The sequence below is a fragment of the Passer montanus genome, unplaced genomic scaffold (assembly GCF_014805655.1).
Source record: "Passer montanus isolate IOZ18808 unplaced genomic scaffold, ASM1480565v1 scaffold19, whole genome shotgun sequence".
Classification (NCBI taxonomy): domain Eukaryota; kingdom Metazoa; phylum Chordata; class Aves; order Passeriformes; family Passeridae; genus Passer; species Passer montanus.
In genome coordinates this window covers 328,310-353,958 of record NW_024366480.1, presented here as the reverse complement: position 1 = coordinate 353,958, position 25,649 = coordinate 328,310, and the positions used below count along the sequence as shown (strand labels likewise).

The window sequence follows — 25,649 nt, the reverse complement described above, 5'->3', positions numbered from 1 at the left end:
GACAATTCTCATGATATATGTCCAATTACTTTCAAGATATAAATGGATATAAAGTTAAGGGTACTCTGTGAGATTTCAAGACAGCTTTAATTGATTTCAGTGGGAATTGCATTTATGTATCTAAGGGGAGAATTCAGCTGTTCATATTTAAAATGTAGAATCTCAACATCCTAAAAAATATTGCAAGAAGCTGAAAAAAATAGCTTATTTTTTTTCTCAAGAGAGATAAGAATGCTGCAACTTACGTGACATACAGAACAATAATTTGAAAAGATGGATATTCACATCAGCAAGGATGTGATTTTTAAGTGCAGTGATGCAATTCAGATAAGAGGCCTGAATCTCAGATCAGAAAAATTGTCCTGAGTTTATGCCAATTTCATTTTGGACAGATGTCTGAAAGAAATAACAAAGCACATTTGGGAGAGCTAAGGGTTAAGGAGTGCTGCTTATTTATTTTTTCTTTGGAGCAGTTTGGTAGGCTGATTTATCATGCCCTCATGCCCCTCTGCAGGGAATGGACCTGCTTGTGTAGTAATGACCCTTTGGAGTCGGTGATTTCAGCCAGCTCTGAGAAGGGTATTGTGCTGTCCACCAGCCCAGTAGTTAATTCAGTGTGGGATTGGGGAGCCTGAACCTCCATCAGTCCCAGATGCTCTCTCCACTTTTTCCTCAGTATGAGGAAGGGAGAAGTAGCAGTACAGACCCTATCAGGAGTTTACAAAGCCATGTGTTTTCCGGCTTTGGCAGGATGGCTGCAGGTCATGCACAGAAGTGTGAGTGTAGGGGAGTGCTCAGCACTGAACTGTGTGAGAGCCACTGAGATTAACCCTTCTTAGCATATGCATTTGTGCATTTCATCCTCAGCAGATGCCGTGTCAGTGGGCACCAGGACAGGAACTAGTAGTTGTTATTTTCTGCTCATATGTGTTTCTCAGTGTAATGTGCAGTTAGTAGAGTTACTCGTTTCTGTCACTGTGGTTGGTGTCTGGTGGGCATTAACTGAAGCAAGCACACCGCGCTTAATTTCAGACTTGTGAAGGAACTTTATTTCATGCTATGTTTTCTTGCAAGAAAATCCAGACAATATATTAGGAGCGCTTTTCTGTCCCATTTCACCCTTCTGCATTTAGTCACTTGACTCTCTTTAGCTCACTTGTGTCTCACAAAATCTCCTTTGGGCAGTGGTAGCAGAGCTAAAAGCTCAAAGATTTATGACTTCAATTGTTTAGCTCACTGGCAATAATGCATCATGATAGAAGCAATTGTTGGAACAGGCAGCTATGATACCATTCTTTTATGAAAAACTGTAGTTGGAGATAAGGAAGGCAAAATAAGTCTCTTGTGAATATTATTATCCTCTGGAAATTATCCCCAAAAGATTTGCAGTTTCTCTATAGACTGTGGCTAGAGTTCATTGATCCACAGACTATCATCCTGAATAGAGATTAAAAACAGATGGCCGTAGATCTCAGCTTGGCTACAAATCTCAAAAGAAATGAGAGGGAGTACAGTGGTGACTGACCACAAATGAAAGCATTGAAGGGATTCTTCTTTTTTTTTATTTAATTCCCTATTTCGTTCCTCTATAGTTTTATACAAAGTCCATTGTACTTAAAACTCAAATAATATCAACACAGAGAAGGTATGCAAAGTATACTGAAGTAGATCAAAATTATACAAAGTGTCCTAAAAATACACTACAAAGTCTTTTATGTGGGGCTTTTGTTAAGTTATTGTGCTGGAGCAATGCATTGTCAGTGAAAAGGGTCTTTGTATAAACTGACTTGAACTGATGGTAATCCATTTGCTTTAGTGGCTCAGGTCAAGTGAGAAGTAGGTATAAATTATGTGCCTCCATAAAAGTGATAAATGTACTCTACCAGTTAAGACAATACAAACCTGAACCCTCAAAAATAAACCCCAAAATATTTTAACTGTCAGGACAAAATCCTTGCTTTTATTTAACATATGCACATATACAGATTTTTTAATAGAATAAGAAATATCAGTCTTCATGCAGCCTCATAGACCAAGATTTCCCAGCATCTACTTTCATAGTTTTTAATTTCTATTTTTGCATAGTGCCATTTCAAATTTTTGAGTAATAATTTCTATTTTTTTCTCCTTTGAATTGAATTAAGGGGAGAGATGAAATTCTGGTATTTCTCATTAAATAAAAAAAATCCAAAAATCTTTAGTACGTGCTGTTTGAAGCAATCTATTTTGGCAATCTTTCTAGTGTTATTGTAGTCTAATCTCAATAATATCAGTCTAGCAAAATAAAAATCACTCTATTTCAAATTGTAAAAATTCTCGAGATTCCAGTTACAATTCTAGATATTTTGTTTGAACTTTATTCTATATTAAATTCTCCTTTACATATAATCACTATCAAAGAAGTAGAGAAACTTTACATGTCTGTTGTTCAAGTGTTAGTAAGAATTATATGCAAAACTGACCAAAAAAACTGAACAAAACTCACCTTTTTTCAATATTGACAGTCCATTAAATACATGTATTAATTAATTGAGTTGTTGTTTATTGTTAATGGATAATGAAAGAAAAACCCCATAGCTCGGCTCAGTGTAAGTTAATGGAAGAGCATCAAAGTATTAAAAGGGTGACAGCCATTCACAGTCTGCCTGTGTTAGCATTACCTGAAGTGGATGACAGCTTGGAAACACAACACCACAGAAGTTTTGGTCAAGACAATTCCATCCTTTGAATTAAAATCTGTATTTTGTAATTAAAATCTGTAAAATTAAAATCTCTACATTAAAATCTGTATCTTGCAGCTAACACATTGGTTGCAACGTAGACTGAGCTTTTGGAAGGATGTTAAGGTTTTCAGCTGAACAGCCACTGAGGCTCTTATCTCCCATAAATTAAACTTGCTTTTCTGTGGTAGATTATAATTCCATTTGCATCATTGTTGTTCTCTAGCAACATGGAAGGATTTAATTCTGATTTATATCAGGCTAAATTTGCAACATTGTATCAAGATATTTTCCCCAGTGAAAAACTATTTTGCAATTAACATTAAATTTTTATAAAATACTTTAAAAATGTTCATCCTTTTAATTAATAGTGCAAAAATTCAAATAAAAATTAAATAATTTTTCTGTTACCGGTTGACAAAAAATACTTCATTTTCATGTTTCAGGTACCAAATCAGAACAAAGGGCTTTTTAAATCAAAACAGTTTATTTCCCCTGCTCAATCCCTTCTCAATGAATGAAAATAAAGGATGTTTTTCCAGAATAAAATATACTAATTAATTTGTTCTTACATACTTACCCTTTCTTTAACCAGCTCTGGTTTGTGGTGCTGTTGGGTGCTATCAGAATTTATCTATGAGGCAAGGCAGGGAATATCTCAGCACATCAATTCTTCTTAAGGGTTCAATCCATAAATTCAGCTCTTTTTTGATTATTTTTTTTGACGGCAGATAAACTGATCTCAGGGATGCTCTGCCTTTTTTGTCATGATAAGGCCTACTTCCCCTCAAATCTCAGGTTGAAGAATACAACACTATTGCCTTTATTCCAGATATGACTCCACAAAAAAAATGTAATAAAAATTATGACAATTTCAAAAACATTATTGTAATGTTTTTTGTTTATGTTTATGTTTACTCTCATAGTAAATAGTCCTTATTTTCTCTCCTTTGTGATTGAATTCTGATGTAAGTTAGACTAGCTAAACTTTTTAAGGATCCTAGCAGAGAAAAACTGAAATTGATATATCAGTTTTAAAGCCACAATCCAATATATAATCCAATATATAATTTATATTTCAGACCAAAGGAGACCAAGAGACTGCCTGTTTCTAGAATATTGTTCATGTGTATGTGTCGATTTCTACTTAGATGACAAGAAACACGTTCCTTCAAAATAGAGAGGATTGCTTGTATATTGAGGAAATGGGAATGTTTAGAAGTGAATGTATAAAGGAAGTTCCTGGTCTGGTTCAGTAAGCTTGTACAAAGAATGCTAAACTGGATGTAGTAATCCTATAGCAAAATTAATTCCTGTTTCATCCTCATGAACTAACATAGGCCTACAAGTCTGTGACTGTAAGCAAGAGCTCTCCTTGAACTGGCTGAACAGAGTTTGAAAAATGGGAATGCATAATCCATTGATTTCTCTGTTGACAAAGAGACCTTCAACACGAAATATTAGACAGTTTAGAGTTCAGCTACGCAGTTTTGAACTCTGTGGAGGAGCTGGACAAAAATTAAAGTCTTTCATTAAAGCAAATGTTAACCAAGTTTGCAATGCCTCTTTGATTAGCAAAAATAGCTTTGCATGTTATGCTTTAGAGTGCTTCCTTAAGGTCCCATTTCCTTAATTTTCTAAATGTGGTCTTATTAAGTCTTCGTGTACTGTCTTGTTATCACTTGTGCAATAATGAGCACTCTTTCTCCCTGGTTGTGTTGGTTACCAGCCGCAAAACATATTCATGATTCTCAACTGCCAAAGCAAATTCTTTGTTATTCATTCTCCTTTCTTATAACTTTTTCTTGTCCATCTGGTACAATGTCATTAAAGAAAAAAAAAAAAAAAAAAAGCATCATCCCTTAAAATGACTACTGCTTTTTTCTTAGTGAGTTTTTTCCCCATTTGTATTTCCATGCTCAGGTAGAACATCACATGAAATTTGCATGGAGATCTAACGTGGGAGTCTGAATAGTCTCACAAGGCTCCAGACCTTTCTGATCAAGTGTCTGGTTCAGAATACCATTGGTACAATGGTTAAGAATTATTTTGAACAAAAATCCCTCTTCAATAGCCCAGACTCAAGTCCTGAAGTGTTTATTATGTGAACAGTGAATGTGAACAATGAATCAAAATATCCTGCTGTTAAAATGACTGGTGTATCACCATATTTTTGAAGATAGCAACTATTTTTCTGTAATTTACAATGTCTTACATGCTGCAGTGCCCAGCAACTGTTCAGCCAAGAGCAGCAAGGAAGGTTAACTAACAGGTCCTGTCTCCAGAAGTCAGATGATATTATTGATTGCACTGTTATATAAAGAAGGAAACAAGGAAGCCACATTAATTTTAGTTTTGTTGAGTAGCCATCATATTGAAGGGTCAAAAAGAAGGAATGTGTTATGAAAACAAGTGGAAACATTAGAAAGGAGTAATTAATCACAAGGTCAGAATAGAGAAAAATACAATAGGCGTTGTGTATCTGTGTGTGCTGTAAATGATATTGCAAACTACAAATTCTAGGATGAAATGAGGTGTATTCTGAATATCTGCTTTGCTTCAGAATAGAGGCATAGATGCTTTGATTTTTAAAAAACGCAAAAAAATTGACAGTAGAATCTGTCTTACTAGCCAGAGATGGTAAGTCATAGCTACGTATATCTTCCAGGGGAATGACAAAGTGGGAAATGAAAACTTTCTAAACAGGACTCCTGTTTAATTTTATGGACTGCCCAGGGAGCTGGGTAACCTTTACTTCACTCACTGACAAATCTTTTGAATTTAAACATCAGTTGGACATACAAGTCCATTTTAAGCACTATAGTAGCTGGTTAGAACATGTCTTGTTACCCCTAACCAGTTCTGTGACCAGCTTGAAGGAGAATGTTCCCTGCAGAGTCCGTTGGCAAAACTAGTGTAAAATAATCCACTGCAATCTCCGTGTGCAGATATAGGCCTGGCCAGGAATAATGAATTAATTCATTCTGGGACTGGGACAAATGCTGGCGAAATAGAGGTTTGAAGCAACGTCTTTTTTGCTTTTGCTGTGTTTTTGTAGGAGGTAGCCTAGATGTAGACTGACATGCAATGATCACTGAATTCATCCTTTTTGAACAAATGCAAAAAAGCTGAACTTGTTGAATTTTTTTATATTGCATTTATTGCTTTGTTAGAGAAATCAATTGACACCATAAATGAAATAATTAGAAGGTCCTCCAGAAGAATTTTAGGGGATGGAGGCATTTTCAATAATAGAACATTTGCTTAAAGGCTTTTAGCAAAATCCCTTCCCCCTTCTTTTGGCTTTACATCTATTTTGAATCACAGCATGGCTGGTTTACCTTTCTACCCTTCTACTGTCACTGTTTTTATCTGGAAGTATTTTTCATCGGATAGGAGTGTCCTGTACAACAGGGAAGGAAAACATTTTTGCTCATTCAAAACAAATCCAAAGGTTTCACTGTGGAATGAGAAAGGGTCTGATGACATTTTCTAGCAGCTAGCAAATCATGCTGTCATGCATAGGGAAAAAGCCACTAAAATATCCCCAGCTAAAATATCGCAAAATTATGTAGAGCTCAATCCTAGGGAGCCATCTGCCATGTGAAAGCTCCACTGATTTCTAAAGGCGTTCATTGCAGGCAGGTTTGCAGAACTGGACGCATAATTTGTCCCTTTTAGAAACCATAGCTGTTGAAAAGAAATCCTCTTCAAAAACACAAGTGGCAGAAGATGAAAAAAGTCGGTGTACAATTGGTGAAAAATCCCCACCAGAGCTTGTGTGCTGGTTGAAAATACACCCCAGCTACAGGTAAGAATTGAGCTACTCATGAAAGGTGTGATCCTGCCATGTGTGTGCATGGAAATCTGACTGCTGTCAGGGAGCTTTCTGTTCTGAAAGTGTTCAGATAAGGTTCATCCTCAGTAATTGCCTTTTTCTGTGTTACTGGCCCTTTGAAAACTAAAGGTAAATAGTACCAACCCACAGGGAAGAATTTTTGACGTACACTGAACATGTATGAAGGGGATGTGTATATGTGTAAAATATTTTACTATTGCCTTCTATTTTGTTGAGAACTGTTTAGTTCTCAATGGTTTAGTGGGTCCTGCCTTGGGGCAGGGAGACAGAGAAGCAGCTTCTCAGGAGCTTCTCCCAGTTCTGTGTTTCTGGAAGCACTGAGCCTCAAAGTGAAGGAAACAATCTGCAGAGAGGCAGAAGGAGATGTGTTTTACAAACTGGAGCCTGATGAGCTCTTCAACAACATTAAACACCCACCTTTAACACCTAGAATTCCTTTAACACAAATACTAAATGAAAAATCTCTTATGGCAGTAGTGAAAGCTTTGATATATATCTGTAAAATGATAAAATTCCATTAATTTCCAACTTGGGACAGACGTTATATTTGAATTTACAGACATGCCAAATGGTAATTTTGGCTTCCAATCCTTGAGATGTGGCTGATCTATTATGTGTGATAACAGCATATGCTACTTTCTGAGTCAATTTCTATTATGTCATGAGAAGCAACACAGCTAGTAATGGAAGGCATTTTTGCAGTAGCTAAAATAGCAAATGAGGTCCATAACATAGAAGATAGGTGGGTTTCAGAAGCAGATCCAATATTTGAGATGGTTGTCAAATTGAATACTGAGTAAATAAGTCAGCAAAAGCAAATCTCACATGAAAAATGAACATGGCATATAGCTTGTTCAGACTTTTTTTTCTTTCATGATGTCAAAGGGTTGCATATCTTGACAACTTTCTTTAGCTGTTTATGTCTGGAAGAATTGATGGAGACATTTGGCCTTTGTGTGGGTCTGTGTCCGAACTTGTATGTCCCGAGGAGGTAAGTGGCTGCTTGAGATGCTGTGGAGCAGGGGTGAACAGCTGAGAAATGCGAGCATCTGAGTGCAATTTGATGGAGCAGATGTTTCATCCCAGCACTCCACAGCTGCCTCAAGGCTTTGTCTGGTGTCAGCCCTTTCCTAAATGAGTTTTCATAATGAATTTATTGTTAATTGACACATAAAAATCTATGTTAATATAACATTAAGGACCTATCTTATATTTGCAAATGCCAGGAAATGGAAGGAAAAAAAATAAAAAGCTTAAGCTTGACTGTCACCAAGACTTACCTGCTGTGTTCCATGGGGAAGAAATCACTGATGCAGAAACACTTTATATACCGCAGAGTTAAACATCACCTTTTCTTTCTTTTGGTCCTTTTTGACAACTTTGTGTAGACAGAGGAAATACCTCCAACACCTAATAAAAGGTTTAGGCAGTTGCTCATGACTTTAGGTATTAGAACACTTCATTTGTTTCTACCTAGTGTCCAGACTTATGGCTCTGGTGGCACCAGAGTTGTCCACAGCTGACCAGACCAAGCAGTGAGACTTGTCATTGATTTTTCCAGTGTGTCCATTGTGTTGACAGCAGACAGCTAACATATTGCTAGTCCTCTTTTCATAGTCCTCTTTTCATACCCTTCAATACAATAGCCCAGGTTTTGCCATATGAGTTGAGAAATCCAGAAACTACTTCCTCCTCAGGCTGTCAAAATTCACATCTACCTTTTTACCTTCAGGGTAAAAACCTTCCTACTGGTGGGTGAGGGTACTTTACAACAAAACTATGCCAAAAAGAGCTTAAGCCTTGACTGGGCTGCCTGGGAAAGGGAGACACTGTATTTCTGGGGCTGGGGAAGTCATAGGAGTGAGGAACTTCTGGGCACCATTCCTTCTTCCTAAGACTATATGTATTTAATGTTAAACCGCCATTATGAAGACCAGACCCCAGGAACTTAGATTGCCAGCTCATTCCCTCTGCTGTCTTTGACCTTGTCACCAGTGAATCTTGTTGCCCTCTTTTCTATGTAGCCAGATAATGTCCACAGGAAGAAGAAATCCTGGAAGAGTTGTGGTACCTTCCTGAGGTAAGTCCAGACTTGGGCACAGTAGATTTTGGCAATCTGGAAACACTTGGTTCAGGTTCTCAGACCATGCCTTGGTGCGCACAGCCCAGGCAGGCAGGATGATGCCATTCTAAGCTGAGGACCATATTAATAAAGACAGATTCAGCAGCTGTCCAAAGCCACACAGATGTCACTCTCCTGATAAAAGGTGCAATAGTGTCTCTGCCAATGCTAATGCTTGATTGCTCGATGGGTCACAGTGGTCCTCTGTGTAGTGTCTGCACATCTCCAGAGCTGTGCATCTCAGTGCGGCTCTCATGAGTACTGAGGGTACTGAAGACTCTACTGCACTGCCTGGTTTGGCCTTTCCCTGCACAGACAGAGTGGAAGCACTCACCAAGGCGCAGGGTACAGGGTGCCCCATGAAACTCTACTAGCATTGCCCATAGCAAAATGTTTATTAGCCCTAATGGACTGGTTATTCTAAAACTGTTATCCTACCTTGGAATTAGTCTTTCAACTGAAAATGTTTCCCATTTAACTTTCTTTTTGTTGCACTCTTCTAGTCCTGTGCTAAATTTTCTTTGATGCATAACATGAATGCAGCTGCCAGTACCCCAGGTGGATCCTGGTGAAGTATCTGAATGGTGAAAATGCTGGAGAAATGACTGAAGTGCTTTGAGCACAGTGTTTGCAAGGGCTGCCCATAACATGGAGGTGGCAATACTTGGGGTACACCTGTTAGTCCTTATGGACCACCTGTCTCTGAAAAGGTGTAGTCTGTGAAGCTGAAAAGAGACAGATGTGATCTTCATAATATGTGTACTTCATAGTTAGATGAATAAAACTCCTATAAATGCTGCATTTTTTCTGAAAAAGATGTCTGACTCAGAAAAAAAACAAACAAACAGACTCTTACTGGTATAAAGTAATTTAAATGCTGCTAAAATCACATTAATAGGATCAATCGCACTTGTGAGGAAATTATCCTTGTGTGAAGCAAAATTTGGAAGAAAATGACCTTGTGTAGTGATGAAGGGCCTGCCTATAGGAGTTTGTTCAAATTTTTGTGGTCTGCCTCCCTTTCATCCAGCACCTCCATGCAGCCTGACATCCCTGCTGCACCTTTGCTCTTCAGCTTTGTCATTCATGCACAGTATCACAGTCTGGTTCACTTGATTTTTTTTTCTCCTGTATAGCCTCTTCCCATATCCTGCTGTCCACCCCAGTGTGAACGGATGGAATGTAGGAGAATAGAGATAGTAATGAAGGTAATTTCACCCCTAAAGAGTTACAGCTGCACTAATTATCAAGAATTAGGAACAGCCCTGCCCTTAATAGGCCACAGCTAGATCCAGTTAGGATGGGTATTGTAAAAGAGTAGGTTGGCTGGTCGAGAAGTTAGATGGAGTTTGTTAGCTGTGCTGGGAGGAAAATGGAGTTAGTACTGTGAGGAGCTTCCCATAAGAAATCATCGACAAGGTATGGAACGTTTGCAATAAGATAAAAACACCCCAGCACCCTTCTCCTCCCAATCCCATGCATGACAGTCTCACAGCCCACCAGCATCTTAGCCCTGGTCTCCAGCTCTGCATCTGCAGCGTTTCACTTGTATTTTGATCACCTCTGCAGCCACTAGTGTAGAGGAGATTGTCTCCTGCAAGGAAAGAAGCAGAAGGAAGCTGCAAAGCAAGGAGTCCCCAGGTCTGCAGAGCATCATGGGTCACCTACAACACTGTCTCTGTTTCATGGGATATACTGGAGATCTCTGAAATCAGGACAACTGTGGAGTCAGGCCAGCACCAAACCTGAGCTGTGATCAGCAGATTTAAACACAATTTTATTACTAAAAATAAGGTCAAAATTATCACAAATTGCAGATTGCAAATGTAATATTCCAAAACATTCTTCAAATCTGGAAGCACTCCAGAACCAAAAAAGTGATGTTTTTGAAAATTTATACTGGAGAATAAACTACGCACTCTGTAGTGTCAACTCACAATTCCAGTACTGTTACTGTGAACTCAGACTTTATTTCCAGACCCAATGAGCAGCACACATTTTTTACTATACTATCTAACCCTACAAATCAGAGCAAATGTGCAAAAAAGCACCTTCCCCAAAATCTTACAACTATTAATTGCAAGTAACAATTAAGGGAGCAGACAGTTTTGCTTCTCAAATGGAATATAGAACAGTGTGTCCAAATTAGTGGGATATATTTTGTGGGATATAAGTGAATGTACAGGGTACAGCTTAATTCAGCATTGTAGAGGTTTCAAGAATTCCTACAATTTTGCTGTGTTTTTAAACTGCAACAATATGACAATCAAAGCACAATGGGAATGAGAACACTTCTTATCGAGTCAGTCAGAGCAACAACATGAGCCACTCTCTTGGTTCTTCTTAAATATTAACCACCTGAATTATCCAGTACAAAAGACCTCTTTATTGGAAAACACATGAGAAAAAGCAGATATTTCTCTGCTTTTGCATGTCACGCTCCCCAGAACTGCTGTGGAGCCAGAGGATTCCCAGTAGGGAAGGAGTTGCACTTCAAGTTACCTTTCAAGCTCCTGTAGAGCTGATCTTGGGTTTCAACATGCTCATTCTGGGAATAAAAATTATGATATTTTCTGTTATCTCACTCCAAAGAAAGATAACTTGGATTTTCCCTTACTATTGTGTGAGTGTAATTGGAAAGGATAGCTCTAAAAAATAGCCTAGCTCTAGAATATAGCCTATGTCATTAACATTAAGAATATTTAGCTGTCTAGCATCTAGGAGTTTATGGCACTGTAAATTGTTTATACTTTTCCATACCACTGTAAAATAAAAAAAATGTAGCAGTTGTATTCATTTTGGTAGAAGCACATGCTTTCATAAATTACCAGGCTTGAAAAATTAAGCTGCTACGTTCAAGGCCAAAGTTTTAAAGAGATGTCAATCCGTTTTTCATTAATGTCATTACAGTTATTGGGAGGTGGTGGGAAGGTTTGCCCATCATTTCGTCTCTACTGGGATAAGCCACAGACTGTATGTAAGCCATGCCGTCAGTATGTGCCAGTTGGATATGAGGTGCACCATCTGTAGATGCAAATGACAATTAAAAAAAGACATATTCAAATGACTGTGCATGCAAAGAGGCAATACTGGAGAAATTGGACCAAGATTTCTGTATTTCTTATAGAGGTAAAAATGTGTTGTGTGCCATACTCCTTTAAGAGCTGTGAGGAAATAAAATTTCTGAATGTAAGGCAAATTCTCTTTTTTCATTGTTAAAATTTAATACATTTTGAGGTTGGAGAAGGCAGCGTATCTCCCAACAAAGTGGCTAGTACAGAATGTAAAAAAAAAATAATTTAAATAATGAAAAAATGCATTTCCCTCCTTCTACATGCAAACTGTCTCATATTCCAATTTATTTCAGTATAAATTTATTCTTGCATATGCTAATACATGGAATCAGGAAAAAATATTTAAATGCATTAGAAAGCATATGGAAACATACAGATTATAAGCTCTTTAATAAAATCTATCTTAATGATAAAGGCACCACTTAGCATGCACTCTGGAACTGTGCTCCTTCATTTATTTATGAGTTCCTGTAGACAAAGAAAGTATCTTCCAAAAATAGGAATACCATATTTTCAAGGCATACTGTGTATTTTATTTTTGAAACTAGTAAATGTCAGACAGTATTCATACACAGTATTGACACATTAAAGTTTTCATTCAACAGTGAAGATACCTTTCCTTGTTACATTATATATTTATGACACACAGAGCTGTCAAATAAATTATGTCAAAGCAGCTACAGCCAGACCTTGTGACACTTGAATCATAGAATCAGGGCAAATAACCTTTAAAATGAAAGACATATGACAAGAATTAGAAACATTTAATTTGCATAAATATAATGTTAACAGTCTTTTCCTTATTACATATTTTATGCCTAATTTTTCATTGCCATTATACTCATTCTTTAACATCAGTTTGCTCTCTCTTTTTTTCCTCATTGCTTGCTTTGTTTTGGAATGTGTGAAACAAATTCTATAAGAGCATATGATCAGATCACCATCTGAATATACTCTGGTTAGCAAATCTTAAATGTTGCAAAAGACTCTTTACTCACGTTATATACTATTTAAAATGTAGAAAAAGTTCCTAAAGATAACTAAAAATTCCTAAACACGTCAAGTAAATATGTAATCTCTGATAACTTTGGACCATCTCTGCAAAAAACCCCCCATGTATTTAAGTTCTCCTATGAAGTGCAGAATACACCAAATGTGCAAAATTGAAGCGCTGATTTGCAAAAGCTTGGTGACTCATACATACTGAATTTTGCAATATAAAGTCTGAGCATCTAAGTATGCATACAGGAAACAGGGTGAATGATTAGATTTTCAGAATTGCTTACTAAGAGTGGTAAACTCATTAGTTTCATTACTTGAAACCTGTTTATAAATGAGAGACTTCCTTAAGCCTCTGCTGGCAGGTGCAGTCTCTCTCTTGCACCTTTAGAAATCACTGAGGACAGAGGAACTCCACAGTTTGCTCTTACTGCCAACACTTTGTAAGCTCACAGATGTAACCACACTTGATGAAACTTTGCATTATTCTTAAAAGTCCCTAGGGATGTTCAAGTAAACAAGGCTGAAGGTACAAAGATGAATGTCTGCAGCAGCAGGGCACAAATAACTAAACCCCTTATTGTAATTCCCAACTCCATTGGGATAGTGTGGCCAGGCCTGCACAGCCATTAGACATACAGACTTTTTGCAGGCTCTTTGCTACAGGATGAGTTTGGTTCCTTCACCCTTCTGGATCAGGAAAATAAGTATGGTCTGTTCTAATTCTTTTATAATGAGGGCAGTTGGACTAGATGATCCATGTTGGTTTCTTTCAAATGTTACTTTATTCTATTTAATTCTGTTCCATTCCAGTGAAGCTAATTGTGATGTTTTGGGTTTGGCTTCCATATATTTACATAATAATTCTGAGAGCCAGAGGAAAGCCAGTGAAGTCTATATAAAAAAGCACTGAGAGAAGGGTAGAAATTGATAGTGGGGATTGCCTCCAAAGCTTAATCCAGAAGGTTTAGGGTGTTTCCTTAAATTTTCACCAAAGAATTAAGCAGCTGTTTGTCAGTTGACTCTGTCAGTGGCACAAACACACCATCACTAGGCATTTGCAGAGAGCAACTCGGGGAGGACATGAAGCAACTCCCATCCCACCAGCAGCCCAACCATGAGCTGGCAGTCCATGAGGTCAGATGGCAATGTCCTCCAGGCCATTTGAAGACAGGCAAGGTGCAGTCACATGTTTCAGTAAACATCAGTAGCTCAGAAGGGTGGGTGGTGGAGAAATGGAAACTGCATCAGTGGTTTGTAATTTGCAATTTGCTCTTCCTAGTCAATGATAAAAAAGAAGCTACATTCCCTTCCCTCGCTGCCCATAGTTATATGGAGCAGTTCTGGTTTGATGGAGCTTGAACTCAGTACAGGTGTTTTAGAAGAAATTGAAAGGGCAGCTATCTTCACATGCCCCTTAACACTGTTCTGCTGAGAAACAACCATCCTAAGTGATGCCACTTGCCAGACGGGGAATACAATTAACAATGCATATGCTCAGAAACGGAAAGTTATTTAGACTAATTATATATAGCAAAATAGATTACAGAAATATTATCGCAAAGCCCAGTGTTGGAAGGTTGGAGCTAATGGGAGATAAATGTTCATCCCTAAACCAGCCATTTACTGATCAAGATCAAAAATTATTCCTATTGAAAGCAGTAAAACTTAGAAGCTATTTTGATAAGCACTACAAAATTGATTATTCAATGCAGAAGGTTTCTTAAAAGGCTAATACTACAAGGAATTTTAAAAGTATCTGTGTTGTTACATTTACAAGATCATTCAGAATAAAAGTGAAAGCCTCCTGAAAAGTGATGTTATCTTTGCTAAAGACCCTATTTTTAACAATTCCATTAATCAACTAATATATAAATTTTCAGAAAAAACATTTAACTGACAAAGAACAAATGCTGAACCTAGTAAAAAAGATACCATTTATTCACTTTGCAGTTAAGTAGAAATCTCCATTCAACTGTGACCTAAAATTGATGCTTCTGTGATTAAAGTACATTGTAAATAGTTTCTAAAGTGTTAATAAATTACTAAAACTGTTTCAGGAAATTATTAATCAAATGTTATAGCCTGTTACTGAGTCCAGTGATGTAATGAGCCATTTGCAATCAACTACAGCATCTGAAATTAATGTGCTTGGGACAATATACAGAATTTATTTCTCCTGCATATAATGAGTTTCTCACAGTTACTTATCAGCTTTTTGCATAGTAATTACCAAAGCAGTCTCAAAAGAATTTGTACTGAACATTTCTAGTCCTCTGTGGGACAAAGCAGGGAATAACTACAAGAGTCACTCATAAGTGAAAGGGAAAAAAACCATGGCTCTCTCCCATTATCATCTACTAGTGTGGAGTGACCAAAACCTGAGGAAAAGCATATTAATATCTTAACAATGTAGAGATACAAAAGTCACTCCGTGAACCACCTCATCTCCTGCAGGCAGCAGTTTTGGGCAGAGAGAGTGAGGAGGGTCCAGACAAGCATACCGATGTAACTGCTGCTGAAAACAGAATGCTTAGAACTGGATTTTGCCTATGTGTGTCAGCTGCACAAAGCCTCCTTGTACTTCCCTCTACTTCCCTCCTCTCTGTAGTGTAAGATGGCTGTTATGGCTGTGCCATATTCATTTACCTTTAGCTTCCTTAGATTCTTTAAGTTGGTGAAAAAAAACCAAAAATCCCTACTTCCTTATCTTTCTTATTTGTTGATTCCTTTTTGCTCAACTCACATTTTACTGCTAGTGTTCACATAAGGGAACAAAGGCAAGAGGAGAAATAAATCATACATAGAATGTTAGAATGGCCTAGGTTTGAAAGGCTCTTAAAAATCATCTGGTTCCATCACCCTGCCATGTGCAGGGACACCTTACACTAGAACAAGTTGCTAAAAGCTCCATCCAACCTCACCTTGGACACTTCCAGAGTCAGGGCATCCATAACTTCTCTAGGCAACCTGTTCCAGTGCCTCAGCATTGTCACAGTGAAGAATTTTTCTTCTAATATCTAGTCTAAACCTACTGTCTTCCAGTTTGAAGCCATTCCCCTATCACTAAAGCCATGCTCCTGCAAATAGTCTCTCTCCATGGTTCTTGTAGGCTCCCTTCAGGTACTGGAAGGCCTTAATATGTTGCCAAATAACATGATAGTTATGTGATTGTATGATCTAATACAATTGCTGACAACCCATAAATACAAACCAAATACTCAACCTGTGAGTTCCTCCACCCACTTTGTGTGCTCACACACAGTATACTGCACATCACATCAGGTTTGTGGCTGAAGTGTGGCACACACCTTATGTGTCACTCTGGTCACCTTTCAGCTGCCTCAGCTGAAGATTTCAACACCAAACAAATCACAGTTCAAACTGGAAATGCAGACCGGAAAAAATGTGCTGGAAAAAAGAATAAGTTTTGGGGAAAAACCCCCAGTTTTTCCTCTTCAGACTGAGCTAAAGAGCACCTGTGGCTTTGAAAATGTAGCAAACCATAATAGCACAAGATAACAAATAGAGAGGGAGGCAGTCCAGTGTTCTTGGTCAACATGTATCTGCCTTTTCTGCATATACTTGCAAGTTCTCCCACTGATCTAGGCAGACATTAAAAAGTATACAAAACCAAGTACCAAAAAGTGGAAGCATATGATAGCTGTGATATGATGCTGTTACTGCAAATGGCTGTGTTGAACAGAAGAAAGAGGAAGTAAAGCCATTAGAAAATGTATGCATTGCTATACGCCTTGCTGCAGATTCTGTATTAATTATAACGTACTCTTTTAAGAATTCACGTCTGTATTCCATACACAAAACTACAGATGCATATTATAACTAATGTTACAATGGAAGATACCTAAAAGAATACACCTAACTGGTAAATACAGTATCTCGTGTCTGCTTTCTAATAATTTGTATCTAAATGTATATAAAAATATTTTATAAAACCACTATAGAACAATTGCATAAAAATTCTCTGAGTGATCACAGCTGAAAGATTTTCTCTCTGAAAGGTAGAGCTGTCATTACTGAATGTACTAAATATATATGGTATACAAAAGAGCATCTATGAGATCCACTGGAGAAAAAAAGTGAAGGAGAAGCCATGATGTAGTTCATTTTGAGTATGAGCAGATGAAACTTGCTATGCTCAATGGGTGGGCATCACACTTCACTCTGTTCACTGAATTTGCTGTAATTCTAAAATGAGAGAAACAGGAAAAAAAGTATTATAATATTTTCCTAGAATATAATGTAAAATTAGGTTATGAAGGAGTGCTAGCTTGCAAATGCCACTAATATTTCAAAAAGTTATTTATGATTGCGATTAACTACATTAAGTAATAGGCAAGTATCTTATCAATTTATAAACATAAAAATGAGAACAACATAACATTTTGGAGCATATAGATAAGAATATCTTTGCATTTCTGAACAGCAGCAGCAGAGATGAAAATGGACCACAAAGCCCTCTTACTCTACCTTTCTGACAGTGGAAAACTATTTCCTGCTATATGGGGAAGCTGAAATGTGAATTGGGACAAATCACTTTCTGTTAGTCTCCAACTGCTTCCTGGTATTTTTTTCTATCCTATTCTGCCTATTCCACCATGTTAACACTCAAGAGTCCTGCTGACCTCAGCACCATAAACAGGCACAGGAAGAGTTCATAGACTGGTAGCTACAGTGTGCTGCTGCTATTGCAGTCACCCTGCTTTTTCACTCCTGTCCACCTTATCTTCAGGTGTTCAACACAATGAATACATTAACATCCCTGAAGCACATACTGTGACTATTCTGAAGAAGCATCAGGAGTATATATATGTTCATAATTACATGTAAAATTTGAGGTTGCATGCAAACCTTTCAGACTAAACTGCTAGTCCACTATGCAGAGGTTTGACTTGCCTGGCAGCTTGATAGAAACAAGCAATCGGTTCCTTAAAAAGTTGACTTTGAGTTTTAACTCCCCATATTCATTATGAGCATTTGTCCTAGTCTATCTATGTCCCACTTCCATAAAATGGGAATGCTAGCACAAAACTATCTTACAAGAATGTTAGGAAAGTTAATAATGTCAGTATAAAATGCAGACATTTTATAACACAACAATCATTCTAATTCATTTAATCAAACCCAGACAAAATATACAATAGACAACCTCATTATTTTTGCCCTGCAGTTACCATTTCAACAAATTATTTTTTGTAGGACAACATAATGAAAAATGTTGAAAAGTGCTGAAGAGAACATGTTTTTCTGGTCAATTCACTAGACCAACTGTGCCAACTCACCTTAATCTGGATAAATCAACGGAAAGTGGTTTTGTCCATAGGCAAGTCTGATTTAATTAGTTAAATACAAAGTGAGGAAAAAAAGCCAAATGACCAAACCGCAGACCATGATGAGTTTAATGTCTCTTGGAGAAGGCTCTGAGCCAAGCTCTAGCTATGTTTGAATCATAAATAAAAACACGGGAAAGCACACTGCTTTCATGGATACTCACTTGCACTGCCATGACAGTGGAAAGGATCCATAGTTCAAGAGGAAAGTCCAGGTTTACAATATTTTTTAAAAGGAATGCAAGAACCATTGAGCAACTAAATAGATGCTCAAGCCCTCCCTTCTCCCTCTTGCTCTCTCTTCTACCTCGTGCAATTCCCCTCATTCCACCAGTGAGCCAACACAGCATGGTAAAGTGCAGGGCAGAGACAAGATTTCTAACTCAAACCAAACTAGCTGGGGATCCAGAACCATTTCAGTCAAATCAGTGCTGTGATTTGTGAAGCAGCTTCAAGCATCTCGGGCTGAGAAACAGGAGTGTAGTTTCAGTGATGCAGAACTGGCTGTGAGTTTTAATTTGTCTCACTGAGAGGCTGTGTTGGGTGTTTCTAGATGACATAAATCTTTCCAGTGGAGAATGAGCCCAGATTAAAGCACCACAATGCAGCACCTCTGGATCTATCATAGAAGATCAAGATGTTGTTGCAAAAGGATTTGTGGTGATGGGAAGAGAGTGCTAGCAGCAAAAAATGGAAAACTGCATTCCTCAGGCTGAGAACTAGTTGTAGATTGCAGACAGATAAAAGATTTTTACATAACAGGTTCACTGGGTGAATAAGACTTTCCCAGACTTTAACAAAATGCTGTGAGCATCCAAGAAGCCCTTCCAGGCTTTACCTACTCCTGCTTGTAAGTCTTACCCTGTGAATCTGAATGGCATCAATTGCTGAAGAAATAGATTCAAAAAATACAGGATTTTCAGAGTCAAGATTTCCACCATACTGCATTGCTTTTATCAAGGAACCTGCAAAAAAACAAAGACATGAACACTGAGAAGGTAATGAAGATATATAAACCATCATGTTAAATTTTTTACTGTAAACTGATACTTGCCTTTGCAGTGTGCTAGCAACACGTCGATGTATCTGTTTTTACAGTCCACATAAATCTATGTTTGAAAACAAGAAATTTTTTTTAAAAAAAACGGTTTAAAATACCAACAGAGAAGAAATTTCACAAAAAGCCCATATTCCAGGTAGGCAGAGCCTGGAGTGCTGCTGCAGCAGCTGTACTGCCAGCAGCCACCAGAGCGAGCTCTTCTATAATGCAAACATCACCAAGCCACATTGATTTCCTGCCACCTCTTCACAGTACTCTGCAGCTCTGCTGAGAATTAAAACTGAATTTGATTAAGAATTTTGCAATTTCTGACTGTATTTTTAGGGGTATTATTTCCATTTCTCTTTTTTCAGCGTGTTTTCCCATGTTGTTACCATATGCTTACTACCAGTCCACACAGACAGGACTCAGACCTAGGAAACTGTGAGATTTATATCAAAAAAGCACCATAACTATCATGCTGCATTCAGCAGTAAGTTGTTCTTTATTCTTTCTTTGAAAGTGTTCAACTCCCCAGAGACAAAATATTAGTAAGATAGAAAACAAAACCAAAAAAAAGTGAAAATAACTCTAAAAGCAGAGTAGGACATTTTTCTGCCAAATGGGGAATATCCAAAGCAGTTACTGTTTCAAAAAATGTTTAAATAATCCATGTGAAGTAGAAGAATTCTGAGAGAGGAGATTCAGTGGGAACAACATCAGAATATTCTATTTTTAAAATAAAGCAAAAATCTTACTCAGTTCCAAAATACTCCATCTCTGACATCAGTGATTATATTTTGGGAAGGAGTGTAACAAGGATGTTTTGAGTGTGGTCCTCTTGGTAGGAGGAGGGGTAACTTGGTTTTGGACCAGCTGTTTATCCAGAGGCTGCACTACCAACCTGTGCCCTTCGCAGCCCATGACAGACTTACCTCTCACAAATTTGTCAAAACACTTCTTTGACATAATTTGTAATTTGGAGGTCTCTAAGACCCTTTGAAAATCAATTTCACAATTTTTTTGACTAATACAATATTGAATGCTCTATATTTCAAAGAGATAGCTAATAGTCACTTCCACTAACCTTATTTTTCCAGTTTTCTTTTTCATTATATCTCTGCTTATATGTGTAGTTTTAATTGAAAATATTTAAGGCAGCACTTACTTCACTGTGCAATCACTGCAGTAAATTGAGAAAATTGTTAGGGCAACAAGAGATCTGGGCCAAGACCCAAGTTCAAATCTAGTCCTTTATCAGAAAAATTGTGCAAACAAAGTCTTCCATACCCACTTAACTCATTACTCACTACACAACTTTTAAACTCCAGATCTGATGGAAGTGTAAGAAGCAGCTTTTGAACATAATTCTTTATCCACTATATAGAACTGCTTGTTATGTGGAACCATAGACTCATAGAATTGTTTAGGTTGGAAAGGACCTTTAAGATCAACCTGGGGTCGTTGTGACCTGAGTGCAGGACCCAGCACTCTGCCTTGCTGAACCTCACACAGCTGGCCTGGCCCATGATCCAGCCTGCACAGAGCCCTCTGCAGAGCCTTCCTGCCCTCCAGCAGACCAACACTCCCACCCAGCTCGGTCTTATCTGCAGACTGACTGAGAGTGCACTCCATCTCCTTGTCCAAACCATCACCAAAGATGTTAAACAGGACTGGGAACACCAGTTGTGGCCAGCCACCATCTGGACTTAGTTCCATTCACTGCAGTGACCAGCGACTGCTGGGTTTAGTGTTCTCAGAGCATCTTGGAACTCCTGCACTGCCTGAACCCAGTCTGCAACATATACTGGCCACCGGAGAAAGGATGGAGATCATGTTTTGACTTCTGGCTTAGCAGACAGTAGAATATACAGATAAAATCACAGAATTTAAAGCTGAAATTTTAAAGCAGTAAATTTACTTGTCTCTACAACTGATATAGCAGGGTCAAATATGACTTAAACCAACTTAAAAAAAAAAAGGGAAAGTTACAAAACTCCTCTTCATGACATATAGATACATACATTTACATTGTTACCCATAATATTTAGAAATATTTTAATGTAATTTTATATGTAAACACAGTACAGTTTAATACCAAATCTGTGTTTGTCTTTTCTGTGGGTAAAAGATTTATCCAGTGACATAGGTGGAGTGACTAGTAGCTGGCCCCAATAACTCATATGTATAATTATAACATATACAGAATGTTTCTAGTGTCATGAATACCTGAAGAAGCACGGAGACTCCAGTGTAGTCAAAGAAATTCAGTCCACTGCAGTCTAATATCAAAACACATCGCTCACTGTGGCATGGCTGCACCAACTCACCTACACATTTGATAAATTAAAACCTTTAATTAAAAGGACAATACTCAAGAAATGGGTATAAGAATGATGATAGCTCAACAAAATAAGCCCAAACTATCACAATAAAATTTTCATTTTTGCGTGCTGGGGTATCAGGAAAGCAAGTGCCATATTTTAGAAGAACAAATTAAGGGCAATGGAAAGAAGTGATGACAGACAGAATATATTAATGGAGAAGTTTTAGGCAGCTATAGTGTCTCAAGAATTAAGCAATTGTTTCTTCAAATTTGAATTTCTCATTGAGTCCTCTTCTCTTCTTTGTAAGATTTTTATGGTATAAATAGAAAAGATATTTATTTTTAAGTTCTGATATGATATTGATTTCCATAGTCCCAAAACAGCTGCCTATGTCTTAACTTAATATTCACCCATAAGGAAGAAATAGATGTAAAGTGGAGTATTTAATTTTCCTAGGGTTTTACTATGCTGGTTTTGCTTGGGTTATTTTCTAATACACAATTACATAATGATACTGGAGAAGAAAATTGTGTTGGTAAGATTTGCAAAATTCTTATACTCATTCTTCAACCTCAGGCCATCTTGTGTTTAATCAAAACGTACTCTGTTCTAAATGCATCCTGAAGTAGCATATAGATAAATGATTCCTGCCTTTCATAAAGGGAAAACTAGAAAATAATGCACATCATACATTGTGAATTTACATTGTTCTGTGAACAAATGTTTATTATCATAATGCACACAACTGGAAAAAAATATGAAGGAAAGGAATTCTGATTCTAAAGATGAGTTAAGCTAAATGGCTTTGGCAGAGCAGAGGTAAAGATTTTAAACTATTGAGGGGACTTGGAATTTCCCCATTATGCAAATTTATAATGGTGGTAATTCCTTTCCAATAGTAGTCTGAGAGCAAAGACTACTGGACTTGCATCTTCAGACATTTACTGTCTCTGTTCTGCAGCGACATTCTCTATTCATGTCTAACATACATGAATAGATACATACAAACAAAAAGATAGGATTTTAGAGGGAACCTCCTGAAAATTACTGTGATAGAAACCCAGAAAGGGCTCATGTGATCTCCCAGGCTCAGTGTAATAATTCCCTGCTCCATCCTGAATTGCAGTAGAGGCTGCCTGGCCTCGGAAGCGGGGGATAGGTAAAGACCTGCATCCTCTTTGGATCATTGATGTGAGTGAGAGCAGCCATTTCAATTGGTGCTGATACAGAAAGTATTCCCCAAAGGGAGAAAGGAAAGATTCTGACAAGAACGTAAATTTCCATGTTTTCCTGGACAACTGCCATAAGGCTTAAGGATTGTGTCCTCATGCTCCCATCCTTGAAAATTTAAGCTCAGCATTTTGCTTTCCTCTTTAAAGGGATTTTGCTTTTTTCTCTGTTTGTTGTTGAAAAGACCCCATGAAGAAACACCATAGACTAGTTGATATAAGTAACGACAGTGTTTAAGTCCTCAAGGCAGGACTTAGGCATTTGGAAAAGAGGTCTTGTGCTTTCTCTCACTTTTGTAATATGACAAACCAGTTCATCTTCAAGATGACTGAAATACGTACTGGTAAGATATCCTCAAACATAATATTTTACAATATAGACAATAAAATAGAATATAATCTTCAATAACCATTTTCATAGGTTGCTATATTACAGCAAAGCACTCTGTCACCCCAAGTTAACTATTCACTGTAGTACCATAAAAATGTCCTGAGTCTAGTTAACAAATGCAAGCATTCAGACAACAGTCTCCAAATCAGATTTTCTACTGTGGCCTTAATGCTTATAAGTGTTTTAAATAAACACTGTTTTAATTCTATCCACAATGAAGTCATCTGTATAGAGTATCCACTGCAAAAGGTTGCTGCAGCTCTCCTGTGGGAATGTATGTGCTCTGGTTTGATTTAAGTCCCAAAAAATGTGGAAAGAGTGGAGTTTCCAGCTTAATCCTTAATTGAAAGAAAACCTCTAAGGGTTTTTATTATATATTGTATTGATATATGGTATAATATTGGTGGTTATCGTGTCACTAACAATTCAGTTGACATTTTCAGAGATTTTCTCCTATGTGGCTTTAAAGATCCCAAAGATTTAACATGGTTCCAATCTTACTTTTACTTTTGCATACTAATATTCAACTCTGCAGGCAAAAAAAAACCCCCAAGACTAGAGTTTAGCAGAACAGTCTCTTCAGCCTGGTCTGAAGATCAGTCCAGGCAATAGTATGGGAAGTGTTTCCCCCACTATGTACCTATCTCTTAACACACACACTCATTCCAGTGCAATAAGCAGGGACACAGAGGATGGTTTGGTTTGGAAGGGACCTTAAATCATCTAGTTCCAACCCCCGTGTGATGGCCAATGAGACTTCCACTAGAACCTTCCACTCCTGTAAAAAGGCATTTTCAAGGGGCTCCCTGCTTTTGAAATCTTAAAAATTCTGTCAAAACCAGAATGAATTACAGGACTTAATAGGCCAAGGTTAACATAATTTTAGACTGTTTAGCATTCATGCTTCATTGAATGTTTGGTCTAAGTGAAATATATATTTCCACAAAACTTGTGTGCACCTAGAAATATATAGAAAAATGTGGAACTATTTTGCACTCTTACATCCATCTTGGTTTTAACACCATTTGTAGATAATAAACTCACCATGGCAACTTCCATTGGAAAATGAACAGAGCAATGTGTTCTGCTCACACTGAAATAAAAGCAGCAAATTATTAACATACCAAGGAAAACCAGTCCATTACATAGCAATGAGAGAAAATCAATGCAATACATAAAAAATCTGTTTCTCAGTACCAAAGTTAACTCATTCTCTCCTAAATCATGTCCTATGCAACAGCCTGTTGGATACATATTATTTTTTGGTATAACTTTAGAAGAATACTGAGTTATCTTTTTAGCTGGCTCAACTTCTGTCAAGTTTGGATTCACCAGAAAGCATATTTTGGACACAATGCTTTTGGGGAAGCAGGGGGTGGTTAAGAAGTGGTCAAAAGATGGGAAAAATGTTCTTGGCATGAAAAATTCTTGGCAGTGATTTTATAAGATTAACTTTTGATTAATTTTCTACTTGCTGCAATCTCATCTGCTATGCTAATATTTTAATAAGAACATTTTGACATGTAAATTTATTAAGGAATTACATTTATCTGGATAATTTTTATAATAGTTATTTCAATATGCAAGCTCTCAGTAGAAACATGAGTTAAAACCAGAAACAGAGCACAGAAACAAAAGTGAAACTGAATTTTTTTCACACCCATTATGTGCTACAGAAAGACATTTACTCAACAACAGCAAAAAATTTTTTAAAAAGCACAGTGTTTCAGGCAGCTGTACTGCTGAGTACCTTACAGAAGAGACAAAGGATAAAATCTCCTTTATAAGTAACGCACAAATTAACTTATTAAATTGACTCAAATTAATTCCATGCAAATCCTAAGTAATTTCTCTCTGTTTGGAGGCTTTTTATCATACTAATCCAAATCAGTCAGTCTAGCAAAAGCAAGGGAAAAAAGCATCCCATTTTCTGAGCTGAATTTACACCTATCTAAGCACATATGGGTAGCACAACTCTTTGTCAAGGGGCAGCAGAGGTGGTAGACACATGTTGCTGTCTTCACAATCCATCCAAGACACAGCTGGGATTTTCTCAGCCCAGTTTGCCAAACAGGATGAAATTGTCTACAGTAAGCATTGTATCATATTGGAATGTCTTCATGGCACTGATAGAAAAATGATAATTTATCTTTTCCCTTTTAGGAAGTGTTGCAGTAGTTAGGTGCAGGTAAACTTGGAAAATACTATACGTACTGGGATATTCTCCAAATATGTGATATACATAATTTGTATACTGTTCATTTTTCTAATACAATCAGTGCAAAAGGGGAAAAAGAAGCAACACCGTTGAGGAAAAAAGTAGCCACTTTCTTCCTAGTTCTCACAAAATTATTTATAGTTAGAAATGAAGTGTCCATCTCTCAAGGACTTCTCTCCAGGAAAAAAAATCACATTTTATTCAAGCATATCTGTAGCTCATTGTTTTTCTAAAATCCCAGTCTTATATCAGCTGAGATTATGCAAATTCTTCTAGAAATTTTTGAATTTGGGATCAGTGTGTTAATGTCTCTTACAGGA

General features: G+C 37.3%; 1 protein-coding gene across 1 annotated transcript in view; it reads right to left on the bottom strand.

The window, feature by feature from the left end:
• Positions 1 to 12,210: 12,210 nt before the first annotated feature.
• The window catches only part of SLC26A7 (solute carrier family 26 member 7), a 68,401-nt gene continuing 54,962 nt past the window's right edge, over positions 12,211 to 25,649 (bottom strand). Inside the window, exons 15-19 of the mRNA XM_039706370.1 lie at positions 24,156 to 24,204; positions 21,394 to 21,494; positions 19,180 to 19,234; positions 18,987 to 19,090; positions 12,211 to 16,983 (exon numbers count right to left, since the gene is read on the bottom strand). Coding sequence (XP_039562304.1) covers positions 16,948 to 16,983; positions 18,987 to 19,090; positions 19,180 to 19,234; positions 21,394 to 21,494; positions 24,156 to 24,204 — 345 coding nt within the window. The 3' untranslated portion in view covers positions 12,211 to 16,947. The remainder of the gene's footprint in view (positions 16,984 to 18,986; positions 19,091 to 19,179; positions 19,235 to 21,393; positions 21,495 to 24,155; positions 24,205 to 25,649) is intronic.